Source organism: Verticillium nonalfalfae (assembly GCF_003724135.2).
Source record: "Verticillium nonalfalfae strain VnAa140/NRRL 66861 chromosome Unknown scaffold_82, whole genome shotgun sequence".
Taxonomy (NCBI): domain Eukaryota; kingdom Fungi; phylum Ascomycota; class Sordariomycetes; order Glomerellales; family Plectosphaerellaceae; genus Verticillium; species Verticillium nonalfalfae.
In genome coordinates, this window is record NW_021167307.1 from 22,237 (window position 1) to 44,956 (window position 22,720).

At 54.5% G+C, this 22,720-nt stretch overlaps 8 protein-coding genes across 8 annotated transcripts; 4 read left to right on the top strand and 4 right to left on the bottom strand.

Annotated features, from left to right (window-relative positions):
• Window positions 1-436: 436 nt before the first annotated feature.
• On the top strand, window positions 437-2,940 carry DCP2 (mRNA-decapping enzyme subunit 2; the record flags this gene model as incomplete). Its single annotated transcript, XM_028642920.1, has 3 exons — window positions 437-467; window positions 518-1,393; window positions 2,015-2,940. 3 exons carry the CDS (start codon window positions 437-439, stop codon window positions 2,938-2,940), a joined length of 1,833 nt encoding a protein of 610 aa, XP_028493382.1.
• Window positions 2,941-6,695: 3,755 nt separating this feature from the next.
• On the top strand, window positions 6,696-7,616 carry D7B24_008838 (uncharacterized protein; the record flags this gene model as incomplete). Its single annotated transcript, XM_028642921.1, has 2 exons — window positions 6,696-6,834; window positions 6,895-7,616. The coding sequence occupies 2 exons, from the start codon at window positions 6,696-6,698 to the stop codon at window positions 7,614-7,616; spliced, it is 861 nt and encodes a 286-aa protein (XP_028493383.1).
• Window positions 7,617-7,886: 270 nt separating this feature from the next.
• Window positions 7,887-9,330, bottom strand: D7B24_008839 (uncharacterized protein; the record flags this gene model as incomplete). The annotated part of the gene is made up of 2 exons (XM_028642922.1): window positions 7,887-8,733; window positions 8,798-9,330. 2 exons carry the CDS (start codon window positions 9,328-9,330, stop codon window positions 7,887-7,889), a joined length of 1,380 nt encoding a protein of 459 aa, XP_028493384.1.
• Window positions 9,331-9,643: 313 nt separating this feature from the next.
• On the top strand, window positions 9,644-11,250 carry D7B24_008840 (uncharacterized protein; the record flags this gene model as incomplete). The annotated part of the gene is made up of 2 exons (XM_028642923.1): window positions 9,644-9,832; window positions 9,892-11,250. The coding sequence occupies 2 exons, from the start codon at window positions 9,644-9,646 to the stop codon at window positions 11,248-11,250; spliced, it is 1,548 nt and encodes a 515-aa protein (XP_028493385.1).
• Window positions 11,251-11,426: 176 nt separating this feature from the next.
• On the bottom strand, window positions 11,427-13,367 carry D7B24_008841 (uncharacterized protein; the record flags this gene model as incomplete). Its single annotated transcript, XM_028642924.1, has 6 exons — window positions 11,427-12,112; window positions 12,165-12,407; window positions 12,460-12,534; window positions 12,587-12,953; window positions 13,013-13,207; window positions 13,296-13,367. 6 exons carry the CDS (start codon window positions 13,365-13,367, stop codon window positions 11,427-11,429), a joined length of 1,638 nt encoding a protein of 545 aa, XP_028493386.1.
• A 594-nt stretch (window positions 13,368-13,961) lies between these two features.
• Window positions 13,962-15,671, top strand: CYP8 (Peptidyl-prolyl cis-trans isomerase cyp8; the record flags this gene model as incomplete). Its single annotated transcript, XM_028642925.1, has 1 exon — window positions 13,962-15,671. One exon carries the CDS (start codon window positions 13,962-13,964, stop codon window positions 15,669-15,671), a length of 1,710 nt encoding a protein of 569 aa, XP_028493387.1.
• A 617-nt stretch (window positions 15,672-16,288) lies between these two features.
• On the bottom strand, window positions 16,289-17,431 carry D7B24_008843 (uncharacterized protein; the record flags this gene model as incomplete). The annotated part of the gene is made up of 1 exon (XM_028642926.1): window positions 16,289-17,431. The coding sequence occupies one exon, from the start codon at window positions 17,429-17,431 to the stop codon at window positions 16,289-16,291; it is 1,143 nt and encodes a 380-aa protein (XP_028493388.1).
• Window positions 17,432-18,943: 1,512 nt separating this feature from the next.
• D7B24_008844 (uncharacterized protein) lies at window positions 18,944-21,598 on the bottom strand (the record flags this gene model as incomplete). The annotated part of the gene is made up of 4 exons (XM_028642927.1): window positions 18,944-19,082; window positions 19,136-21,242; window positions 21,386-21,440; window positions 21,503-21,598. 4 exons carry the CDS (start codon window positions 21,596-21,598, stop codon window positions 18,944-18,946), a joined length of 2,397 nt encoding a protein of 798 aa, XP_028493389.1.
• Window positions 21,599-22,720: the final 1,122 nt, after the last annotated feature.

The following is a 22,720-nucleotide window of genomic DNA, read 5'->3' on the forward strand; positions in this document are numbered from 1 at the left end:
AGTCCAGCCCCACGGGCTCTTGTCTGGTTGCGTATTCTGCTCGCTTTCTCATCCACCACATCACGTCGACAACGAGGTCCATCACAATACTTCATTCGCTGTGAAACATTTGGTGCATTCTGCAATTACCGTTTTATCAAGCTGCCCAAAGCGGTTCCACCTGCGCTGTTATTCGCCCCTGTCGAACTTCCGACTCTTGTGCGACGAAACTGCCCGTCCCTGGACGTAGTGTTTTGCGCCTCAACTGTCGCAACGTACTCTTCGATCAGGTCGCTGCCAAACACGTCATTCCGGCTCGCCAACTACCATGCAACTACAGCTGGATATCTCTTTACGGAAGAACACACGAAAGTCCTAAGCGCTCTCGCCATTATTGGATCAACTCTACCCCAAAGACTTTATTTGGCTCGGACATGAGCCTGACGTCGCTTCTATCATGGCCGCCTACAAGATGCAGTTAGAAGATTGTAAGTCTAATAAGAGCTTCTTCAAGTTGTTCTTACTGATAGTTGTAAAGGGCTGGATGACCTGTGCGTCCGTTTCATCATCAACCTCCCCGAGGAGGACCTCTCCTCCGTAGCACGGATATGCTTTCAAATCGAGGAAGCTCAATGGTTTTACGAGGACTTCGTCCGTCCGCTCGACCCAACCCTACCTTCCATGACCCTCCGAAACTTCAGTCTGAGAATCTTCCAACACTGCCCTCTCCTTGCGCCATTCTCGGTAGAGAACCACACTCGCGCATTTGAAGAATTTTTACAGTATAAAACACGAGTGCCCGTACGCGGAGCAATTCTTCTCAATGAGGACATGGACTCTACTGTTCTCGTCAAAGGTTGGAAGAAGGGCGCCAATTGGAGTTTCCCACGTGGCAAGATCAATAAGGATGAGGACGATTTGGAATGCGCCATCCGAGAGGTCTATGAAGAAACGGGATACGATCTCCATGCTGCCGGCTTGGTTCCTCCTAATCGGGATGTTAAGCATATCGAGATAACCATGAGAGAGCAGCAGATGAGGCTATACGTGTTTCGGGATGTCCCCATGGATACCCATTTCGCGCCACGTACCAGGAAGGAGATCAGCAAGATCTCTTGGTACAATCTTTCTGAACTCCCTGCGTTTCGGAAGAAAGGCAACAATCAAAATGATGCCGCGGCTTCCGCCGCCGCCGTAAACGCAAACAAGTTCTACATGGTCGCTCCTTTTCTCGTCCCTCTGAAGAAGTGGGTGGTGCAACAGAAGAAACGAGACAATGCGAAGAACACCCAACAGGTTCACTTTCAGCCTCAGAATCTCTACGATGAGCCTGTTACTGAAGATGATGCTTGGGTACAAAATAAGCCAACGGCAGCCGTGGTAGAGCACACTCCTGCTCTAGATACCCTTGAAGGTGCGACCAAAGAGCTTCAAAGGTTGCTCAAGGTTCAACCGAATACGCAAGGGCTTCAAATGCCATCCATGTCCGATATCAACCGGGACAAGGGCGCATCTCTTCTCGCCGTTCTCCAGGCAAACAGCCAAGCCCATAACAGTGGTCCGCAAACTCACGTGCCACATACCCCCATCGGTTACATCGAGAATACTTCAATCCAGACAACTAGGCTGCATCACCAACATCCACAACCCAGGGCTCCTCTCTCAAGCTATCAGCCGCCCCCTCAATTCCCACTGGAAGCAAACCTGCCGGTCCAATACTCTTCCCATCATCAACAGCTCGCCCAGGGTGATCCTGTACAAGGCCGCTTTCAGCAGCCTCACCAGCGCCTCCACGCTGCTTCACCACAAGCGATATATGGCAATCCTGGCCCCTCGACTGAATATCCGACAGGCATGCATGGGCCGACTCGGCATGAGATTCGTCCGCAAGGATATTCGCGTCCAGAAGGACTTGCACAATTTACCCAGAATTATATGCCAATTCCAAAACCACCACCTACTCAGCTCAACAATCACTCCATGGCATTGCTAGGTGTCCTCAAGTCCGGATCTAAATCTCCTAATCCAGCACCAGGGGGCAACGGCCAACAACCACACCTCGTTACGAACGAAACCGAGCTACAGGGACATCAACCTGGCAGCAATGTGCAGTCTGCGCAATACCAGTCTCCGCCGGCCTTCTGGCAACAGGAAGCGTCTCTTTCGGCCCATGGTTCGGCCCAGACTGGTCTCGTTCGCAGCGCGACAGGCACTGAGCAGCATAGGTCTGCGCTACTGCAAATGTTTAAGAAGCCTGAGGGAGACATTGCTATCACCACAGGGGTGGCGCACACAAACCAAGGCTCAGAGGCGCCCGAGATAGCCACGGTCAGCTCAAAGCACACACATGGACCTGGACATTCTGGCGTCGAACTTAACCCATTGTCCTCTCAGCCAATTACGCAGCAGGCCGAACAGGGTTCAGCGGCACATCAACCTAACCGTGCAGACCCCTCGAACCTCAGCCGCAAGCAGCCGAACAAGGGAGCTACTCAAACACCGCCTTTCACGATCCTGAGACGTCCTGAGGTCTTGGGGCACACAACAGCACCGCGTCAAGTGTCTGTCAATGCGACGCTGGCAGCGCACAGGGCTATCGGACAAGACAAACCTTCAAGCCTCGCCAGTCCTCCGGCGACATCGTCACTTCCTACGCCTGCGGCCTTGCAGAGAAAGGAATCCATGTCGCATGAACAGAGAAGTAAGCTGCTTTCGCTTTTTGGCAAACCTCCATCTGTTGCCCCTGCTACACCAGATGCTGCAGGTAGAGTTCCGGACTCAGCGGCACCAGAAACTACATCGAGGTCAGGGTCTGCAGCTAGCAGGGGACTGCCGTTACTAGGGCAGATCGCTCAGGACGACGCGGCCGAATCTCGACGGGGTAGCCAGACACCCATTTCGCCGGCCGACCGAAACTTCCTACTCAGCTACTTGGCTTCAGCAACCAACAACACCAAGTAGATAGGTGACTTGTTGTTGATAAGACACCATCCCAGCGTACAACATGGGGCGATGGCATGCAGACGCTGGTCATTCGGGTGGGTGTGGATGAGAGGTCATGGAACGGGCAAAGGGTCGACGACAATCATGGGAATATTGGCTTTGTTTCATCAAGGGAGCGAAGGAGAAGGAGAGGGGGAAGCAGGGCACACGGATTTAGAAACTGGGCGGAAGATATGAGCGATTCCCGCTCAGCGGACCATGGTGAGATGGCAACTCGGGTTTCCGGGTAAGGAAGAACATGACCTCCAATGCTTAAGCATGGGTGGCATAGCAAGTCGTACAGTTAACGTTAGATTTTGTCTTTATCTCAAAAAAACATTTCCACTGTGAAGCTGAGTTGGCGGTGGTGATTGAGAGCACCGTCTCAATTTTGGAAAGCCATTATATGTATGCCTTTGTTTAGGTCCTCGGGAAGTTACATTGCACGACCCTAACAAGAGCCTCCACGCGAAGCCCCACCTGTCATCAAATGGTACCTGCCACAACCCGAATCAGGCGTAAAACCGGCATTTGCGTTGGCGTGGCCGGGGTCTCCTCCCGCTCTCAGCTTCTACACATGCCTTAGAGTAAAAAAGGAGTGGAGTCTAGAACCATACTTCTCATCCCCAGTCTAGGTATTATCGTGACGCGACACGGCATTGAACTTGATCATTCATCCAGTTGACCATTCAGTTGCAGGGGACATATGATGGCCATGGAGTCTCCAGCACCTGTCACGATTAGTCGTACGTACTTCGACACATTGATTCGCAGGTATGTTATCTCACTCATTACCCTGGTAGGCAGAGTGCCACCCGCTCCTCTTTGTGTTCCCCACAGTGCTTAGGTTTACGGCCCGCTTCTCCCTTGTCCATTGGGATGTGTCGGTAGCTAACAAGGTCTGTCATCCACAGGTGCAACTTCGTAGGCGTACCACCCTCAGATTCCACAAAGCTTAGGCTGACCTCAGGGTGCCAAAGAACCAGCCGTCCGCGTCTATTCTACCCTCCGACTTAGCTCCAACGTCGATCAATAACGGCACAATACTGGTACTGAAGCCCGAGTACGACGATTTGAAGGCTGTCGCTCGCCACTATGGTGTGTAACCGCGTTTCAGTCGTTTTACCATGAGTCCGTGTACTCGTCACTAACAGACATGAATTACAAGCCAATCTGTGCTCTAATCTCATCAATGGGGGTGCTACCCAAGCCACCCTCGATGTGAGTTGGCTATTGAAATAATGCAGACCACTGGGCAATACTAACAGCACTCGTATTAAAGCTCTTGAGCAGCCAAGAGTCTTTGAGCCAAGAGGAGACCTTGGAATCCAAAGCTGATGCTGCATCGTCCGACACCCATGATGCTCATGATCATCGATCCCTTAAAGACAATAACCTCAATGCCCCTGGTCGACGTGGTGACTCCCATGCCAAGGGGCACCCCTGCCAAACTCAGAGGCCATCTGGAAACCCCCGCCCGTTGGTGTATGCATTCTCGAGAGTGGGGACTACAGACGAACCCCCTCGCACCATGAATGATGGACACAAGACTGAGACTGTGGTTCTTGACCCAGCATTTGAAGAGATAACACACCCCACTGATGCCATTACTAAGCGGCCTCGCCACGCGCAGTACGCAAAAACGGCAATACGCACTGTTGTGCTATATGATTTGGCAGAGACCACAACACATGCCGATATCACCGATGTGGTTCGAGGTGGCATGCTGCTCGAAGTGCTCCTCAAAACTCATGATCGGTCGGCTCAGATCTCCTTCTTACATGCGGAAAGCGCCCAAGCCTTCTACAATCATGTCCGTCGAAATGACCTGTACATCCGACAAAAGAGGGTACGTTGTGGCTGAGGGGACAACTGACAGTATGCGTGGCGTGATCCCAGTAAATTGACATTGAGTAGGTGAACATTAAATGGAGCGACCGACAATGTGTTCTACCAGGCCACGTTAGCAACAAAATCGGCAGTGGAGCGACACGCAACTTGATCGTGCGACGCTGTAGCCCCGAAGTCACAGCAGAGAGCATACGTGATGACCTGGAGCACATACACAATCTTGTCATCATCCGAATCTCTTTTGATGCCGGGAGCTGTTTCATCCAGACCAATTCAGTGTATAATGCCATGTTCGCCCGCACCTGCATGATGAGTCGATAGTGAGTTGTGCAGCAGGAGAACAAGGAACATGGAAGCTCGTTCGCTCGATGCTGACTGTGTCGTAGCAAGTACAAGGGTTCGAAGGTTGAGTGGGATGCCGACGGATGTATAGCGCCGCTCGAGAGCCTCGTTGTCTCGAAGACCCGAGCTCATGCTGCTGCTAATTGGTCAAAGGTGGAACTTACTGCCATGGCCAATCGATTCCAGATATTGGATCCTGGTGGCCTGAGTAGCGAAGACACGGACGAAACTAATACTTTTGCCTCGCAACCCCAAGGACCAACTTGTGTGACTTGACAATAGCGGCTGGTGAAGGAGTTTTGTGTTGTGATTTTACTTAGTTCAGCGACACCTTAGACAATTAGTATTCAGGCCCGTCAATTGATACAAGTAGCGATATAATGAGGATCAAACATCCGATCCAAACCCTGATTCTCCTATCATAGCATTTAACCGTCTTGTTCCTGTGTTGATGGTTTCATTCGGTGTTCAGGCGGACGAGTTGATGATAAAAGAGTGCGCATTTGGTGTGCTTAAAAGCTGTCCATGCGGGAAAAGCAAGTAACGCTGTAAGACTGATTGAACGCAGTGTGGTTTCATAGAATGGCCGAAAGACTCCGATTATTTATTGGCCTCCACAAGAGAGACATGACCTCGGACAAAAGCAAGCGTTTTACGGCGTCTTACAAAGCGGAAACGAGATCAGTGACAAGTTGCATGCTGGAAAAGAGACGGATCACACAATTAAGATGCTGACACGTGACTGGAGTCGTCTATTCGAGGTCAGGCACATCGTCCCCGTCACACGGCGACTCGGTGACGGGCAAGCGGAAGGCCCTATTAATAGCGAAACTCCCCACAAGCATCGCAAGGCATTGCATTCGCTCAGCACCAACGACTCGCCGCCCTAGGTACACCCGAGAGGTATAGGGGGCCAAGAATCAAGACACAGCAGAACGGAATACGATGCAGTGGAGGGCGCTAGTCTTGATGTAGCAAGACGATGCCGAAAAGCAAGGCTAGCCAGGGTCACCCAGGCGACGATCAGATCATGCCGCTGGCTGGATGCTTGATTACGAGCTGTGGCTGTGGTGGCACTGCAACATCCTCCAACCCCTGTACCCGAAAAGTCTCAACTTGTGCCAGGAGCCCCGTTGGGTCACCACATCACCTCAGCATTTTGTCTGTTCAACCTGCGTACAAGCCGCGCCTCCTCTCTCTCGCCATCCTCCCCGACACAACCCCATCTCCTCTACAAGCAGCATTGCCTTGTTACACTCGCTTCTCACAATCGTTCGCCTCCTTCTTCTTCTTCTTTCAACTTCACCCCTCCATTATCATTTCATTTTAATATCATCCGCGACTTGATCGCTGCCACTCGCTCTTGTTGGCTGAAAAGGGGCCCGACCAAAACACGCCTTCAAACACTAGTACCTGGACGAGCACCTCCTCGCCCGTGGACGCCTGGAAGCCTGCGATAACCCATTCGTTCGCGTTGTTGATAAGAGAGAACTGAAAACTTCTTTGCCGAAAGCGTTGGAATCATCGGGATCAAAATCACAATGAAGGCTACCAAGTCTCTCGCTGTTTGCCTCGCAGCACTGACACCCTTGGCCTCTGCCTGGCCTCAGTGGCTCCCTGAGATTGATGCCCTCGTCGTCCGTCAGAACGACGATGAGAGAACCACGGCTGCTGCCTCTGGTATGTACAGCCATGGTCCGCATGTTAGCATGCAACGGAAACGCTGACAAAGCCTCATAGCTTCTGCAGAAGCCTCGGCTGCCGAGACAACCCAGGCGCCTCGAACGACGGGCTCAGCCCGCACCACCGGATCTGGCACCGAAGAGGAGACGGCCACGACCACCGGCCGCAGGGGCGGTAGCTTGAACACGGCTGAGATCCCGACCGGAACGAACACTAGGTCGTCAACAAGGACGACCTCGATCGACGACCTCGCGGCTGCCGGCGGTATTCAGATGACTACCCCTGCCCCCACCGACCCGGCGCTCAAGCTTTACAAGGCTGGCAATGACATCACGCTGGGATGGAACTACACCAACGTCCAGGCCGAGCCGACTGCTGTCGATGTGCTTATCAGCATGGCCTTGGGCAACAACGTCTGGACTGTTACTCAGAATATGACCTACTCAACCATGGGCAACAACGTCATCTGGGAGACCGAGCAGTACGCTACAGCCGGTGCCGAGATGGCTCTTTCGAACGGAAAATATACTCTCGTCGTCTACGACTCTGACGAGGGCCCTGAGGCCACTCCCCGGCCCGGCTACCTGGCCCCGTATGACAGCTTCACTTTCGACATTTACCTACCCAACAGCTACGAAGATTTAAAGGATGGTTGGACCTGTCCGACATGTAACGCTGGTGTTCCTGCATTTGACTCCAAGGCCGTTGGTTTCGCCCTGACTATGAGTGTCGCGACGGTAGCAAGCTTCACCTGGTTCGTATCGGGTACCATTTTTTAATGGAGTGCCTGCTGCTTCTTCTCGCGCTTTACTCTACAATCTTGACAAAACTGTTTGGTTCATGGTCGTCTTGTCAAGCGATGCACTCAAATCGAACGGCTGGGATTGGTTGGGACTGGTGGCTTTTTTTCGGGCGGCGTTGGCCACACAGGTTCGGTCTTAACGGGGTTGATCTTCACCATCATCAATCATATTGGGTAATGGATATAATGTCGGCGTAGATATCATTTCGTCTCTTTGCTCAACTGCACATGTCTCTTTATCTACATCTCACACCATGCGTAATTGAAACCCGCCACCACGTTCTTCTCTGTCTCGCCCCTGGAAGATGCCACTGAAGTCGGCCTCTTTCAGATCTGCCGCTTGCTGTCCGCGGCCCGGAGCATGGGGTTCATGACGCCTCCTTCGTTCTTGGCCGGCTTTGCTAGGGAACGTGGGGAACATGCTCTCTTGCTTGGGTTTGGGGTCCTCGCTGAAGTACTTGTGTTGCAGCATGTCCTTGGCCGAGGGTCGCTTGTCTGGGTCAAGGGCGAGCAGATCGTTCAGCAGGCCGCAGCCCGCATTCGTCAGCGAAGTGAACTTGGCACGAATGATGGACCCTGTGACGAGCGACGTCTTTGGCAAACGCAGTGTACGGGCGTTGGGGAGGCTGCGGAACGTAGGCCAAGACTCTTGCGTCGGGACACCGCAGAGCTCGAAAATCTTGGTCACCTGGTCTACCTCGTTGCTGCCTTGAAGGAGGGGCTCGCGCGTGAGCATCTCGCCCATGATGCAGCCAACACTCCACATGTCGACAGACCAGTCGTAGGTCTTAGCGCCGAGGAGGAGCTCGGGGGCGCGGTACCAGAGGGTCACGACAAGCTGCGTCAGCTTAGGCGCCGGGTCGCCAACGTAACGTGCCATGCCAAAGTCGGCTATCTTGAGCTGTCCGCGGTTGTTGAGGAGCAGATTGGAAGTCTTAAGGTCGCGGTGTAGTATCCAGTTCTCGTGGAGGTAGGCAATGCCTGAAGTGAGCTGGAGGAGCAGGCGTTTGACTTCGGAAAGGAGGAACGGCTCGGGCATCTCCTCAAGAATGCTCTTAAGGTCGTGTTCGACGAACTCGAGAACCAAGAATATGCTGTTCCAGACTACGGTTAGCTAGGCACTCTTCAGACCGTCTGATGAGGGTGAAAGGCACATACTGTTCTATTTTCGACGTGTCGTCGCCCACCACAACCTCTTCGAGATTCACAATATTTCTGTGTTGACAATCCCTCAATATTTGAATCTCGCGTAGCCCAGTTACTGGAAGTCCGTTGTGGTCTGTCGGCTCAAGCTTCAGCCTCTTCAGCGCGACAACCTTGCCAGTGGCAGTGTCTTTGGCCCTGGAGACCCATCCATAAGTGCCCTCTTCAATGTCATTGAGCTTGTCGTAACGTTCGACGCTGCGACACTTACCCCACGAGCGCAAAGGGAACCGTAGTAGCTTAGCGTTTCCCTGGATGTCTCCGTCGGCTGTGTTGTGTTCTGGGGTTGTTTTTCGCCTCTTCGAAGGCCGGTCATGTTCTTCTGCGCCTGGCGCCTGTAATGCTGCTTCCTGCGTCTGGCGCTCTGCTTCAGTTCTGCGTTGCTGCTCAGCCTTTTGCGCCTTCAGGCGCTTCTTCTCTTCCTTCTCTTGCTTGCGCTTTGCTTCGAAGGCGGTGTCTTCTTCTGTGTCGGCCCACCTGCCGGCCATGATGCAGATCCTCTGAGTTGTCGGAAGTACGATTGCGATATCGGAAGAGCGTCGAACTTTAGCTTAGAGGTTTGGACTTGCGGGCAATACAATGACCGTTTTGGTATTGGATCTTGCGAGGCTGGTGGATGGGCGAGTCCCCTGCCCAGCTTAGCCCAATCGCTTATCTTATCGCATCGTGGAAGCTCAAGCCGCTGATCTTGAGGTTTTTGCGTGGACGCAGCCAGACCGAAGGAAGAGCTTCTTCTTCTCCAGACATCTACTCATTCGTTATCAGGGTGGCCTTTCGAGCGCCTAGACCACTGGCGTCAGCATGGCTACCAGAACTATGTTTACGCCTCAGTCCATTTTCCAAGCCCCACGATGTGTTCTACGACCGCAAACTCTCCGTCCGTCGCAAGCTACACGGAACTTGTCTTGCAGCGCATGCCGTCGCCAGAGCGCAAGCGAAGACAGGAAATGGACAACGCCACTGGCGAAACAACTTGCGGATGCGATTTCGGTGTGCATACCCCACTGGCGCCCTTTACTTATGTTTTCATTGCTAACTTGGGACTCTAGATCACCGGTCCTGTCCCCTTGGCCAGTTATATGCGCATGTGCATGACGGGTGACATTGGAGGCTACTACACCGGCCTGATTGAACAAGGAAGAGATCAGTTCGGAACCAAGGGCGACTTTGTTACATCACCGGAGATATCACAGATATTTGGCGAGCTTGTGGGCATCTGGTTCGTCACAGAGTGGATGAGCCAGGGCAAGCCGAATAAGGGCGTCGAGTTGATCGAACTGGGACCAGGCCGAGGAACCCTAATGGACGACATACTCAGGACAGTCCAGAACTTTAAGGAGTTCGCCAGTAGCATTGATGCCATATACATGGTGGAAGCAAGCCCAACGCTGCGGGAGGCGCAGAAAAGCCTCCTGTGCGGACCAGATGCCGCCATGACCGAGTCCAAGATTGGCCATCACAGCATGTCCAAGTACGGCAACATTCCCATCGTTTGGACCGGAGTCGTCAAGGCCATCCCAGAAGGCCCGGAAAAGATGCCCCTTATGGTGGCGCACGAATTCTTCGACGCTTTGCCCATCCATGCCTTCCAGAGCGCGAAGAAGGCGCCTGCTCCCATACCTCCTCGGACGCCAACCTCAAACCCGCAAAACTTACCAACCCAGCCAGAGCCTTCCGTCGTGGAGGCTACCCCCCTTCCTGTATTCGAATGGCGCGAGCTCGTGGTTTCGCCCACACCCCCGGATGCGACCCACGCAACGCTCAACACACCCACGTCCGAACAGAAAGAGATGGTACCAGAGTTCCAGCTCACCCTCTCCCCGGCCCCGACGAAGCATGCTCTTTATGTACCGGAGTCATCCCAGCGCTACCGAGCTCTGAAGTCCGTACCGGGCTCCGTGATCGAGGTCTGTCCCGACGCGAGCATGTTCGCTGGTGACCTCGCCGCCCGCATCGGCGGCACGGCCGAGGCGCCGAGAAAGCGGCCCGCCGGGGCTGCCCTGATTCTCGATTACGGCACCGAGGACACGATACCGATCAACTCATTGCGCGGTATTCGTCGCCACCGTCGTGTCAACCCCTTCACCGAGCCTGGGCTCGTCGATCTTAGCGCTGATGTAGACTTTGCTGCCCTCGCTGAGGCTGTTACCAAAGCGAGTGACGCTGTCGAGGTGCATGGCCCGGTTGAGCAGGCAGCTTTCCTCGGTCAGATGGGCATCAAAGAGAGGGCAGAGATGCTGAGCAAGCGGGCTGGCCTGCCGAAAGAGAGGGCTGAGGATATCGAGAAGTCATGGCGCAGGCTGGTGGATAGGGGCCCTGGGGGTATGGGCAAGGTCTACAAGGTCATGGCGATTTTACCGGAGAACAATGGGCAGAGACGGCCGGTCGGGTTCGGTGGCGATGTTTGACCTTGGTTTAGTCAGTGTACAGTATGTATGATTATGAGAAGGGAGACGTGGTATCAAGATCTGCCCACATGAGCGCGTTGGTGCTCTCTACTGTAATCAATTCGTTATTGGCGCCGCTGTAGTGCAATCCCTATTCATACATGATGTAGCGTGGCCAAAGAAATATTCAACCCCCCTTATTTTCCAGAATGAACCAGCTTCGCATTCTCTTCGTCCGAGTCATCCGAGAATCTGTCACCATCCTCACCAACGGCGAAGATGGTCTCACCGTCAAGTGACTCTCTAGGCAGGTTCCTTTGTGTTGGCACTGTAGAGGCACCGGCGGATGCGCCGGCTTGACCAGCGCGCGTTGTTGAGCCAGACTGGGTGTACAGCTGCTCCTGCAGTGTCTGCCGCGCGTTGGTATCCTTGCCAAGCTGAGCCTCCTCGTCGTCCGAGTCATCGGGCGCTCCAATATCCGCCATGGTGAAAGTGCCGTCGTCGTCCTGAGCAATCTCGTCACTCATGGCGAAGCGGCGGTTATTGGCAGTAGGCCGCCAGACGTATGCGATCCACGCAACGTCGGCAAAGTAGACCAAGTTAAGCCAGCCGTCGAGAATGAACCAACGAGACTTCCAGTGGAAAGGCACATAGTCCGGATCATTGACCGAGGCGAATGAGAAACTGTTGAAGAAGAAGAAGCCAAAGATAACAAAGATGCTGATGAGAATGCACCACCAGAGCTTCTTGTACATGGCTTCTTTAGTGTGCTGCTTGCGCTCCCTGAGATCCTTAAGCGTAAAGTTCAGAGAGTTCAAGGTCCACACGTAAAACGCAGTGAGCGTGCTCGCCAGGGGAAGGACAATCAACAGAACGAAGATGCCTTGTTGAGATTAGCAGTCGGCTCGAGCAAGATATTTCCAGTAACGACTTACCAGCTTCGTCCGGAGTAACAAGCAGGCTGGTGACTGCATAAACGAGGCCAAAGACAAAGTGCGCGATAGCTAGCCAGCGCACCCAGATCATGGTCCGGCCAAGCGTGTGCTTGACCACGCCGTAGCCCATACAGACGATGAGGAGTAGGAAGAAGGAAAACGAGTTTCGGAAGGCATTCAGTATGGCCACCAATACGAGAAGAACCTTGGAACCGATGTTTGAGCCGTTGCGGTTGAGATAGTCTGAAGCGCGTCAGTGGACATTGGCTCCAGGATAATGCGAGGCAGAACATACCATAGAAGCCCCAAGTCATCAACATTTCGACGACCAGGAAGATCAGAATCGCAGTGATGTAGTTTTGCACAGGCACTTGGCACTATTAGCATGGATCCTCATACAGTACCATTCGCATGGTCCTTACAGATATCATGTCGGTGTTGGTAGTAAAGGAAACCCCAGAACACCGCAACTAGGGCGTAGAGGATAGTAACACCTCCGTAAAAAGGCAGCTTAGGTATCTGGGTCGCTGGAAGCTCGCCATAAGCGTTGCGGAACTCGACAACGGCCTCGTAGTTCTGCGCGGTAAAGCGATCGGTCAAGACGCAGTAGTAGCCTGTCTGAGAGATCATGTACTTTGTAGGTTTGCCGGGATCCTTGAGGTTGACAGCGTATGTCTGGATCAGGTTCTTGGACTTTTCGGTGGCGCCCTCAGCCAGAATGAACTCTCCTATATCGGTTTCGTTGCAGTATCCCTTCTTTACCCACTTGTCTTCGCAAATGCCGATTTTCTGATATCGAGGTCAGATAATGTCGACCGCAACGAACATGTGCCAGAAGAAAGGCTTACTTTAAGTGACTCGGGGTTCTCACGAATTCCAATGAGGTCTTCGTCCTTCCACTCGAAAACGACGACGCTCACGACAGCGTCCTTGTCGATCTGAACAGCGGGGAACAATATGTTGATATAGGGGTCGACCGGTCCTCCCCAGGCCTTGCGGCTGTACATTCCGGCGCATCGTTGTCGATTCTCATCTGTCTGATCCTACAAGGGAGATGGAATCAGGATCTGTATAGAGTACATGTTTCTGGATGTGGGAGTGCCGGCGGGCCGGATTGAGCATTTCACATACTATCTTGACTTCCATGGCATGGGCCGTCCAAAGGCACAGGCCCATGACGAGGCCGGACATCCATGACTTCATGGCGAAGCTGGGCGGCGTCGAGTCGCGACGAAGATGCTGCGGCCTCAGGTTTTATCAACAGCTAGGAAGCTACAGACAGCCTGTCTGGGTTGATCGAATGCTTGAAACAGTGAAGCGCATGCCTCGAAGTTGGGCTGGCGCCTGTCGGCGTTGAGGGAGACACTGCTGGGAACCAAAGAGATATCCCGAGATGTGCCGCTAACCCGTCAATGTTTGTCTGATTGCTTGAGCTGTGATGAATGATGTCGCGTTCAAAACCGTGTGCCGGAAGGGATGGGTGTGGTCGAAGATGAGCTGCGACAAGGCTCCCGCGAAAGAGAGTGCTCCCACCTTAACTTCAAAGCCGGGTGGAGGTCGAGGACACCTAATGTAAGGTAGGTAGGCAGGCACCTACCTACCTGGGACCAGGCTAGGTGGTCCACTAGGCGCGTGCTTGGGGCCGTCTAGGTATGACGCGGGACGCTCGAGGTCCACAGTAAAGTCTACCAGTGCCTCAACAGCGAACACTGGACCCATCTGAGACCGGCCAGAGGTTCGCCTGGAACTCCACGACATCATCCTATCGAGCTCTCGCGAGACTCCCAGCAAGCGACAATGGGAAAAGGCACCGACAAGCTTTACATCACCCACAGCGAGTGGTCCAGCGGCGACAACTACTCGGCTTCCGCCGGCGCCAAGTCGCGCTCAGGTGGTGCTTCCTTTCGCCGACTGCCTTTCAATTTCTGTGCCGCCAGCCTCCAGCCCTTCAAGAACCCCGTGTGCACCAGTAGCGGCACCATATTCGATGTGGAGGTCATCGACTCGTGGCTCCAGAAACACAAGACAAATCCCGTGGATGGCGAGCCGCTAAGCGCCAAGGACCTCATCAGGCTCAACTTTGCTCGCAACGCCGAGACCGACTCGCGCACGCCTGGTTTCAGCGACGGCCGCGGCGATCTCATTGATCCTGTCTCGTACAAAGTCTTCACCGACAATACACACATCGTTGCCATTCGGCATGGCGCCTACGCCAATGTCTTTGCGTGGGATACGGTGCAGAAGATGAACATCAAGGCGAAGAACTGGAAGGATCTTGTGGACGACGAGGACTTCACCCGCGCCGACATCATCACGCTTCAAGACCCACAAAACGCCGCGAGCCGCGACCTTAGCCAATTCAAGTACCTGAACGACGGCCAAGAGGCTCTCTTGACTAAGGAGCAGGAGGAGGAGCGCAAGAATGGCAACGTCAACGTCGATGCGCTAGGCCGCATCGGCGACAAGGTTATCAGGGCGAAGCTGGCCGTGGAAAAAGCCCGCAAAGAGCGCGAGGCCGGTGGCGATGTGAACCGAACGGCGGCTGGCGGTGCCCTTGTCAAATCTATGGCCGTCGCACCGAGGACGTCGATGATCAACGACAAGAAGCAGGCTCCGAATGCTGCCGTCTACACCACAGGACGTGCCGCCGCCAGTTTCACCAGCACGGGACTGACCCCGGAGACGAGCGGCGAGCGCGCGCTCATATCGGACGAGGAATACATGCTCAAGCCGAAGCGAATCAAGACTTCAGGCTACGTTCGTATCGAAACAAACCTTGGTGAGCTCAACATTGAGCTGTTCCCAGAATTTGCTCCTCGTGCTGTATGGAACTTTATCAAGCTCGCTCAGAAGGGATACTACAACGGAGTAGCTTTCCACCGCAACATCCGCAACTTCATGATTCAGGGTGGAGACCCCACAGGGACGGGCAAAGGTGGCACAAGTATCTGGGGCAAGAACTTTCAGGACGAATTCGAGGGCCCTCTGACACACGAAGCGCGCGGCTTGCTGAGCATGGCCAACAAGGGCAAGAACACAAACTCGAGCCAGTTCTTCATTCTTTACCGCGCTGCTAAGCATTTGGACCGCAAGCACACCATCTTCGGCAAGGTTGTTGGGGGACTGGATGTCCTCTCCAAGATTGAGAATGTGGCTACAGACAGCTCCGATCGCCCTATCAACGACATTGTCATGAAAAACGTTGTGGTTTATGTGGATCCCTTTGATGAATTCCAGAAGCAGAAGCTGGAGCGCGAAAAGGCCGACAAGGCCAAGGAGGCCATCAAGCTGAGTGGTGGCACGGAAGATGACCGTACCACGTGGACGGGCAAGAGACTCCGCGCTGATGGCACTTCTGCCGGCGAAACCACTGGAGGCGGAGTAGGGAAGTACTTGTCCTCACAACAGCCCAGCGAGGAAGTGGTAGGGAACCACCTGGACACATGGAACGAGCCGCCGAAGAAGAAGGCAAAGAGTGGCGGCTTTGGCAATTTCGACAACTGGTGAAAGAAGCGCCACACTTACTTGACCGCGCTGATACCCAACGTTGACGGCGAGCGGCCAGAACGACGCCATGATCCTGCCGGCGTGGGTTGTTCTCGTCTGGTCTACGCTCTGAAATGGCGCCGTGCTAGTCTGTTCGGCTGGCTTTCGCAAGTGCATTCATTTGAGGGCAGATTAGTCCTGGGGCTGCTTTTGGCTCAAGAAGTTGCGGGGGCGGAAGCTTAATGACCGCCAACCGAAACCCCGTCTATGCTAGAGCTCCGTGGTCACCTTCGGGGATTCGCGTGACGGACAATGTTGGAGCACGCCGTGTGTATGCAGCGAACCAGTGGAACGTGGCAGCCTTTTCGGCGCTGCAACGGAGCACGAGAACCACCACCGTCAGGTCCTCGACCGTGATATATGCGGGCTGACATGAAGCAAGTCTGAACTCTTGGGAGGCTGACACTGCTTCCATGCTAGACCGTTTCAAAGATGGCCACATATGCGCAGAGTTGCGTTTTTGGATCGAACATGGCATATCAACGTTGCGCACAGCATGCTGGATAGAGCAGTACATGCACAGACTGGCACGGTAAAGAACACATTCGCATTTCGAGTCAATACATCTGACATCCGCATTACTGCGCTCCACCCACTGTGACCGTGAGGACCTTGGGATTCGAGTCAAACAAACACCCAGACTGATCATGGCCATTGGCGGGGCCCACATCGTCATATGGAAAGGCGTAACCCCGCCCCTCGAGGCTCACCTCGTGGCAGATTCGCGAATAGTGGTTTGTCTCAGGCTCCTGATAATAGGCCTCAACCATTTCATCCTCAGGCTGGCGACCGTTGGACAGCAACGTCGATCGATTCAAAGCAGCCGCCAGGCGTGCCCCGATGTTGCCCATGGCGGCAGCCTTGTCGGCGGGGTACCCAGCAAACGGCCCCGAACTGCAGCCGAAGATGTCGCGGGTGGACGGGCGGGCGAAGGAGCCGATGCCCTCAAAGGTCAGCTTGTCGTCGCCACCTACGCGCCCCTTGACGTCGCCCCACTCAGCCTGTGTATGCACGACGAGGTCATTGTCGCGATACTTCTTCCAGACGCTGTCAACGTGGGACTGGAAGTACGTATTGAGAAGATCTGGGTTCATAACCATGGCCGAGTTGGGGCTCAGGGCCCGCAAGTTTGCCTTTCCATCCGCTGCGCGCACGATAAGACGTGACCAGCCGGCCTTGTCGTCGGTGTCCTGCGCAACGAGTGCGTCACAGACGGCGTCGAGGGCGTTGGCGGGGAAGCCCGGTACGGTAGTGACCTTGCCGTCATCGGTCTCGAGCTGCAGCGCGATAGGCAGGCTGACAAAGTCAACGTAGGAAATGTTGACGTACAGCTGTGCAGCGTTGTAGGTGAGCTCGCAGAACCCCCAGTTCAGGTTGTAGTTGGGATCAGAGGGGTTTGTGGCCGAGGGTTCGACGACAGCCGGTCCTGGGTTCAGCAGGAATGTCAGAGGCCCCTCAAGCGAGAACCAGATGCGACCGCCGGCGATTTGGGGGATTGTGACTTTCGTGGATGACCCCCTGAGCCCGAGAGGGATGTTGCAGTCTGCCTCCAGCGGGTTCAAGATATCCTTGGGAGAGGCTGGGTAGTAGGCCGAATGCCCATCAGCGCGGAGTATAAAGACGGCATTGTTCTTGTTCAAGTCTAGACCCGTGATGTGCGCATATGCCTTGTCAGACGTTGTATTGTTCTTCAGCACAATGTCCAGCGTGGGTCGCGTCATGGCGGCGGAGGAGACAAGTGGTGACAAAGTTGCATCGCGGAGCTATGAAGCAAGGTAGTTATGGGAATCTTGCTTCACTCGGAGCTGGCGCCGCCTCCATTCCCCGCATCGTCATGCTGCGGGGAGTGTGGGTCGCTGGAAACAGGGATGAGCTCCGCATCATCATCATCAGTCATGGAGATGCGCGGAACCCTGAGCCTAACGAGGTACTTCTGTGTTGCCTAGTATGGACATCGCCGAGCAGCTTTCAACGTCCTCGAAATGTCCATGCACACTCGCTGCCGAAGATATCGGCTCATCGCGTCCTTAGGACTTGAGCTTGAAACCCTACCTACCCACCACGGAGACACAATGCCTCTCTCGGCGAGACGGCGAGACGGACCACGCGGAGGGTTCTTGCTACAGGATGGCAACCTCGCTAGATAGACTGCCTACATGATCAGCAGTTTCGTCAGCTGGGGAGGTTTGCTGAAGCACCCAGTTATGTGCTGTCGTGTACACAACAGCTCACCGCATCCTGACCGATATCTCGCGAGCATTAATGTTGGAAGAGATGTGATGTTGACTTCGAAAGGAAAAATAAAGCTGGAAACCATATGCACGACGAAAACTCCAAGTGGGCCTTTCTACAGGTACACATGCTTGCGCACAGCTCGCCATCCCAGTCCCGACCCTTGCCACCATTAACCCGCCTGTCTGGATCAGGAGAGATGTCGTGCTGTTCGCAAAGAAATCTACCTTAGCCCAACCCATCGCTGCCTTTCAGCTTCCATCAGAACCCCATCCTTCCAAGGGAATCAACAGGTGCAATCTGTATATCGAACAAGGTATCTGAAAAGTCAGGGGCGAAACGAAGCAGGAAATAAAAAGCGAAAAGCAAGCAAGACGAGATGAAATGCAACAGACAAAATGATACGATGAGCAAAAGAATAAGGAAACGCAGTCAAGTAAAGAGAAGGTACCGAGGGTGAGGAAATGAATCGACGCGACATCGCAGCCTGAGTAATTAGGAAATACTTATGTGCCGTCGGTCAAAATCAACCTGTTCGGCAGCGAAAGGCGAAACGCAGGGTCCGTTACAGCGAGACCAGTTCTGGACCAGCCAACACGAGGAGGACCGCTCCATAGCTTGCAAGTGCGAGTATCCCCTTCCTTTCTAGCACATCGCAAGCTGTGGTGAGCCGCCACCAAAGTCATCCAGCCCATTATTGCCCTTGATCCGAATCCAGACCCGATTGCGAAGGAAAGAGTCCAAGAAAAAGGTGACGGAAAAAGTCAAGGAAACCAAAATGCAACGCAGCGTATGCGGAACACGCAAAGCCTGCAGCCCCGCGCCGTCAGCACCCTCCCACTTTCGCAGCGCGAAGGCTGGACGGCGGCGCTGGGATAAGTCCTCGGGTCCCGTAACGCCTGATGTGAACCAAGAGGTATATGATGCCAAGGAAAACGGAGACCACCCCCGTGCAAACCCTTCAGAAAACAAAGGAAATCGTTTCAGTCGTCTCTTTCGAACTAATACACGCTATCCTCATCAGCCCCCTGAGAAATCATAGACGGGGTTGATACATTTGAGGATGCCTCCATATCGTCGACGTATCCGACGAGCGCCTGCGCATGATGGCGGAATGATTCGCCCATGAGTCGGGTGATTCTGGTAGAATGCGTTAGCCAACGGGTCATCAGACGACAGTCAATACAACTTACCCCCATACGACCACCTCGTCGAGCATGGAGCCCCAAAGCCTGGCCACGACAGAACTGAGCTGTGTGGCATAGGCCTCATCGAGGTCCTTGTCGAAGAGGAGTCTAACCTTGTTGTACATGGCCAATTCCTCCTCCGTGGCGGGTTCCTCGTCATGTTCCAGACGATAAAGCCACAGAGAGAGAATGATCATGAGATCAAGACCACAGAGCGCATGCTCAACACTCCAGTTGGTGGGCGATGTCCGCGCGACCCACCGCACACCCTGCACCACAGCAATCTCAATACAGTTGTAACACTCCTGGATGACCTTGATCATTTCACTTGATCTCTTCACACGATCACGAGCGTTTGACATGGCAGCCGCAACTTCGTACGAATCGTGGTAGCGAAGGGCTTCCTGCACGGCCTTGAGGTCCACCTCGAGACGAGCTCGTGCATTGCGATACAGCGCCTTCGCATTGAAGATGAGAGGGTGTCCCTTGTGAGGGGCGCTGAGGGGTACAGCCGACGTCTCCGGCTCACAGAGTTCGAGGGACTTCTCCCACGTCTCCAGAGCGAGGCGCAGCTTGTACTCTGTCACCACGTCCTGCAAAGCCTCCGGGCTACGCTTGTGGTACCAAACTTCGAGAAAGAGCGCGTTGATCATGACACGGCTTGCAAACGCGCTGTACCTGAGTGTCTCTCCCTGGAACAGATTGTCATGCGCCTCCATGAAAGTCACAACAGGCAAACTCTTCATTTGCTCGGCCCACGTGGCATCGTCTGCTACCTTGAGGTTCCAGAGGCCCTCTGAGGAAGGCAAGTGGAGATCTTCGAACTCGTTGAAGCTTATGGCGGGAGTATGGTTGTAGGAGAGAGTCAGCAGACCGAAGAAGATGTAGACAGCGTAGTATGTACGACGGCAGCCTTCGTCTTCAACCCATTCGGCACGACTGGGCTGGGCGCCTCCACGGGCCTCCTGCCGAAGCTTCAGTTCGTACCGGTTTCCGGCCACCATATTGGCAAGCAGACTTTTGATCGAGCAAGCCCACTCCAAGCCCTTGGGATCGCCACTCCAGCTGGCAAAGATCATGTTGACCAATGAGCCCTGCATGGTCCAGAGAGGGCACTTCCTCGAGCTGAAATTTTCCTTGTTCTGGAGGAACTGGCTGACGAGGACCTTGGAGCCAATATGTAGCATGTAAGCCTGGTCTTGATCGAAGGCGTACAGGGCGCCAATGCTCAGAACAGCAAGAAGCAGCGCAGGAGACACACAAGTGGGGTCGAAAGAGGCCGGGTGAAGGAAAGGCAGGTGGTGGTGGAAGAGGCCGAAGTACGTCGACAAATACCGGTTCAGCGACGCCAAGCTGGGAAGGCGGAAGCCGTCAGGAATGGCGTGCTCCGAATCCATGGCCCTAATGTTGTCGAGAATCAGATTGCGGGCATCGTCGTTGGCCACTTGCGGGGTCTGGAACGCAGCGTTTTCGTGCATCATGTGCGAGCTGTGCGTCACGGGCGTACCCACAGTCGAATTGGGCAACGAGCTGATCATGGACTGCAGCGCCGGCACCAAACCATTACAGGTCTGACCGTTGAGTGGAGGCAATTGGTTGATGTGGGGCTGCATTGTGCTCGACGTGGTGAACGACTGTTGAGACTCGAAAGAGCCTGACGTGGAAGACGTGATGGAGTGGGCTTTGGACTCGGCGGCGGACTGGGGCATGAAAGAGTCCCACTGAGGCAATGCTATCGCGCCGGAGGGGTATGTCACTGAGGGCTCCAGCAGGGCGGATCCGCGAGGGGAATACGGCGTTGGCGAGTTTCCATCATAGCTTCCGTTGCGCATGGCAGCGGTGGCCTTGTGGTGAAGGTCGGCCACCAGCATGGCAGCTGTCTCAACATCGAAAATACCATCGCTGGTGGCTTCGATTTGTTCAAGAGCGGACGTATCCATGGCTATCGGGGACTTGGCAGGGCCACCACGCGGCTTCCTGCGCTTCGAGTCACTGTGAAGTGGAGGTCCTGACGCATCGCGAGCATGCACGGTTCGGTCGTGTCGAAGAAGAAGGTCACGCCTGACGAAGGTACTGCGGCACTTCATGCACTTGAAGGGGCGTTCCTTGGTATCTGTGGCACGAACGAGTCAGTCATACCATTTCCACACATATACAAGGGGAGTGTACGAGAAAGGCAGCGGTCGATGGTCTGCGTGGCCATGTGGAGGGGAGAGGGCTCGACTCAAAAGTAGACGGGGGTCGGAGGCAACTCACGAGATCGTTCATGGCGGCTTCGGTGCTCAGATCGACTGAAAGCGCGAGCGCAAAACTGTGCAGCGTATCAGTATGGAGAGGTCACGCCTTCGATGGGATTCGACAAATTAAACATACCTGGCATTTGTACTTGCGTTCCGGCGCAAGCGAAGTCTTTCGAGATGCCGGTGCTGCGGGGACTGCCGGTGGCAGTACGGCGACACTGGCAGGCATTTCGGAAAGGGTGGCTGGTGGGCTTCTTTTCCGTGTTGATTCTCTGGCGCTCGACGATGAATGCGATCGAGAAAAGGAGAGTGAACGTCGACGGTTGACAAAGACTGGACAGTGGCTTCCAAAAGCACAGTTGAGCGGACTCGATGAAGGAGCGATGTTGAAGTCGTCTGGCGCTCCCTCGCACGACGCCGTGGGCGATTAAAGCGTGGCTTGGGTCTGAGCGATGTGGGAGATCATTTGGTTCGATATTCTCATGGGATGTTCCTTGGTATGTGGTTTCTTTGATGGGAGCATGCAACTGTTCGGATCGACAGCTGCGCGGCGGGGGATGGCTCGTTGAGGATGGATGTGGGAAGATGGATGTGACAGGAGAGAAGTGTCAGGGACGGAAAGAAGGCGGGGGGGGGGGAGATAGATTACTTTTGGGACGTTGGTGGTGGGATTTTGAGGTGACCAAAGGGGGGAGGGGGAAGGGGGGGCAGAGGCGGGACACTGGAAAGTGGAGGGAGGGGCGGCCATCAGAGCACGGCCAGCCAGCACTCCAGCGCACCAGCGACACCAGGCGGGGAGGGGGAAGCATGATCGTGTCAGCGCGCGAGAGAATAGCAGGAAGGCGCGATCCGTCGCCAGCGCCCAGCACTGCGTACCCAGTTCCCAGCGTCGTGTGTGCCGTGTGCACCTTGCGAGGGGTGGGGAGACCCCACACAGTGCCGGTCTTCGGCTCGTGGTCTATTCAGGTACCTCTACGCTAGCAGCTACATGCCTGCTAGCATAGCAGGCCCGGTAGCGTCGTGCTCAGTGGTGGAGTCAACTCATTGTCAGTCCGAAGAAGACTGAGTCCGTACAAATTCACCTCCACCTGGGCGTTCGGGAGACATGGGACAGCTAATCTCGTCTGGAATAAGGAACGAATTCCGACAAGCAGCTAGCTGCCGTGGACAGTCTGCCAGGTACCGACTCAATGTTGATGGTTTTAATTGCCCCCCTTCTCCCCTTATAACCCCTCCGAGCTCCCGAGCCACACCTCCAACCCAGTACCTAAAAGAAAAAAACCCACACATTCGAGTGTCAGTACTCGTGTATTGAAGGGTACGTGCACAGGGGGTTCGGAAAGTAGAGGAT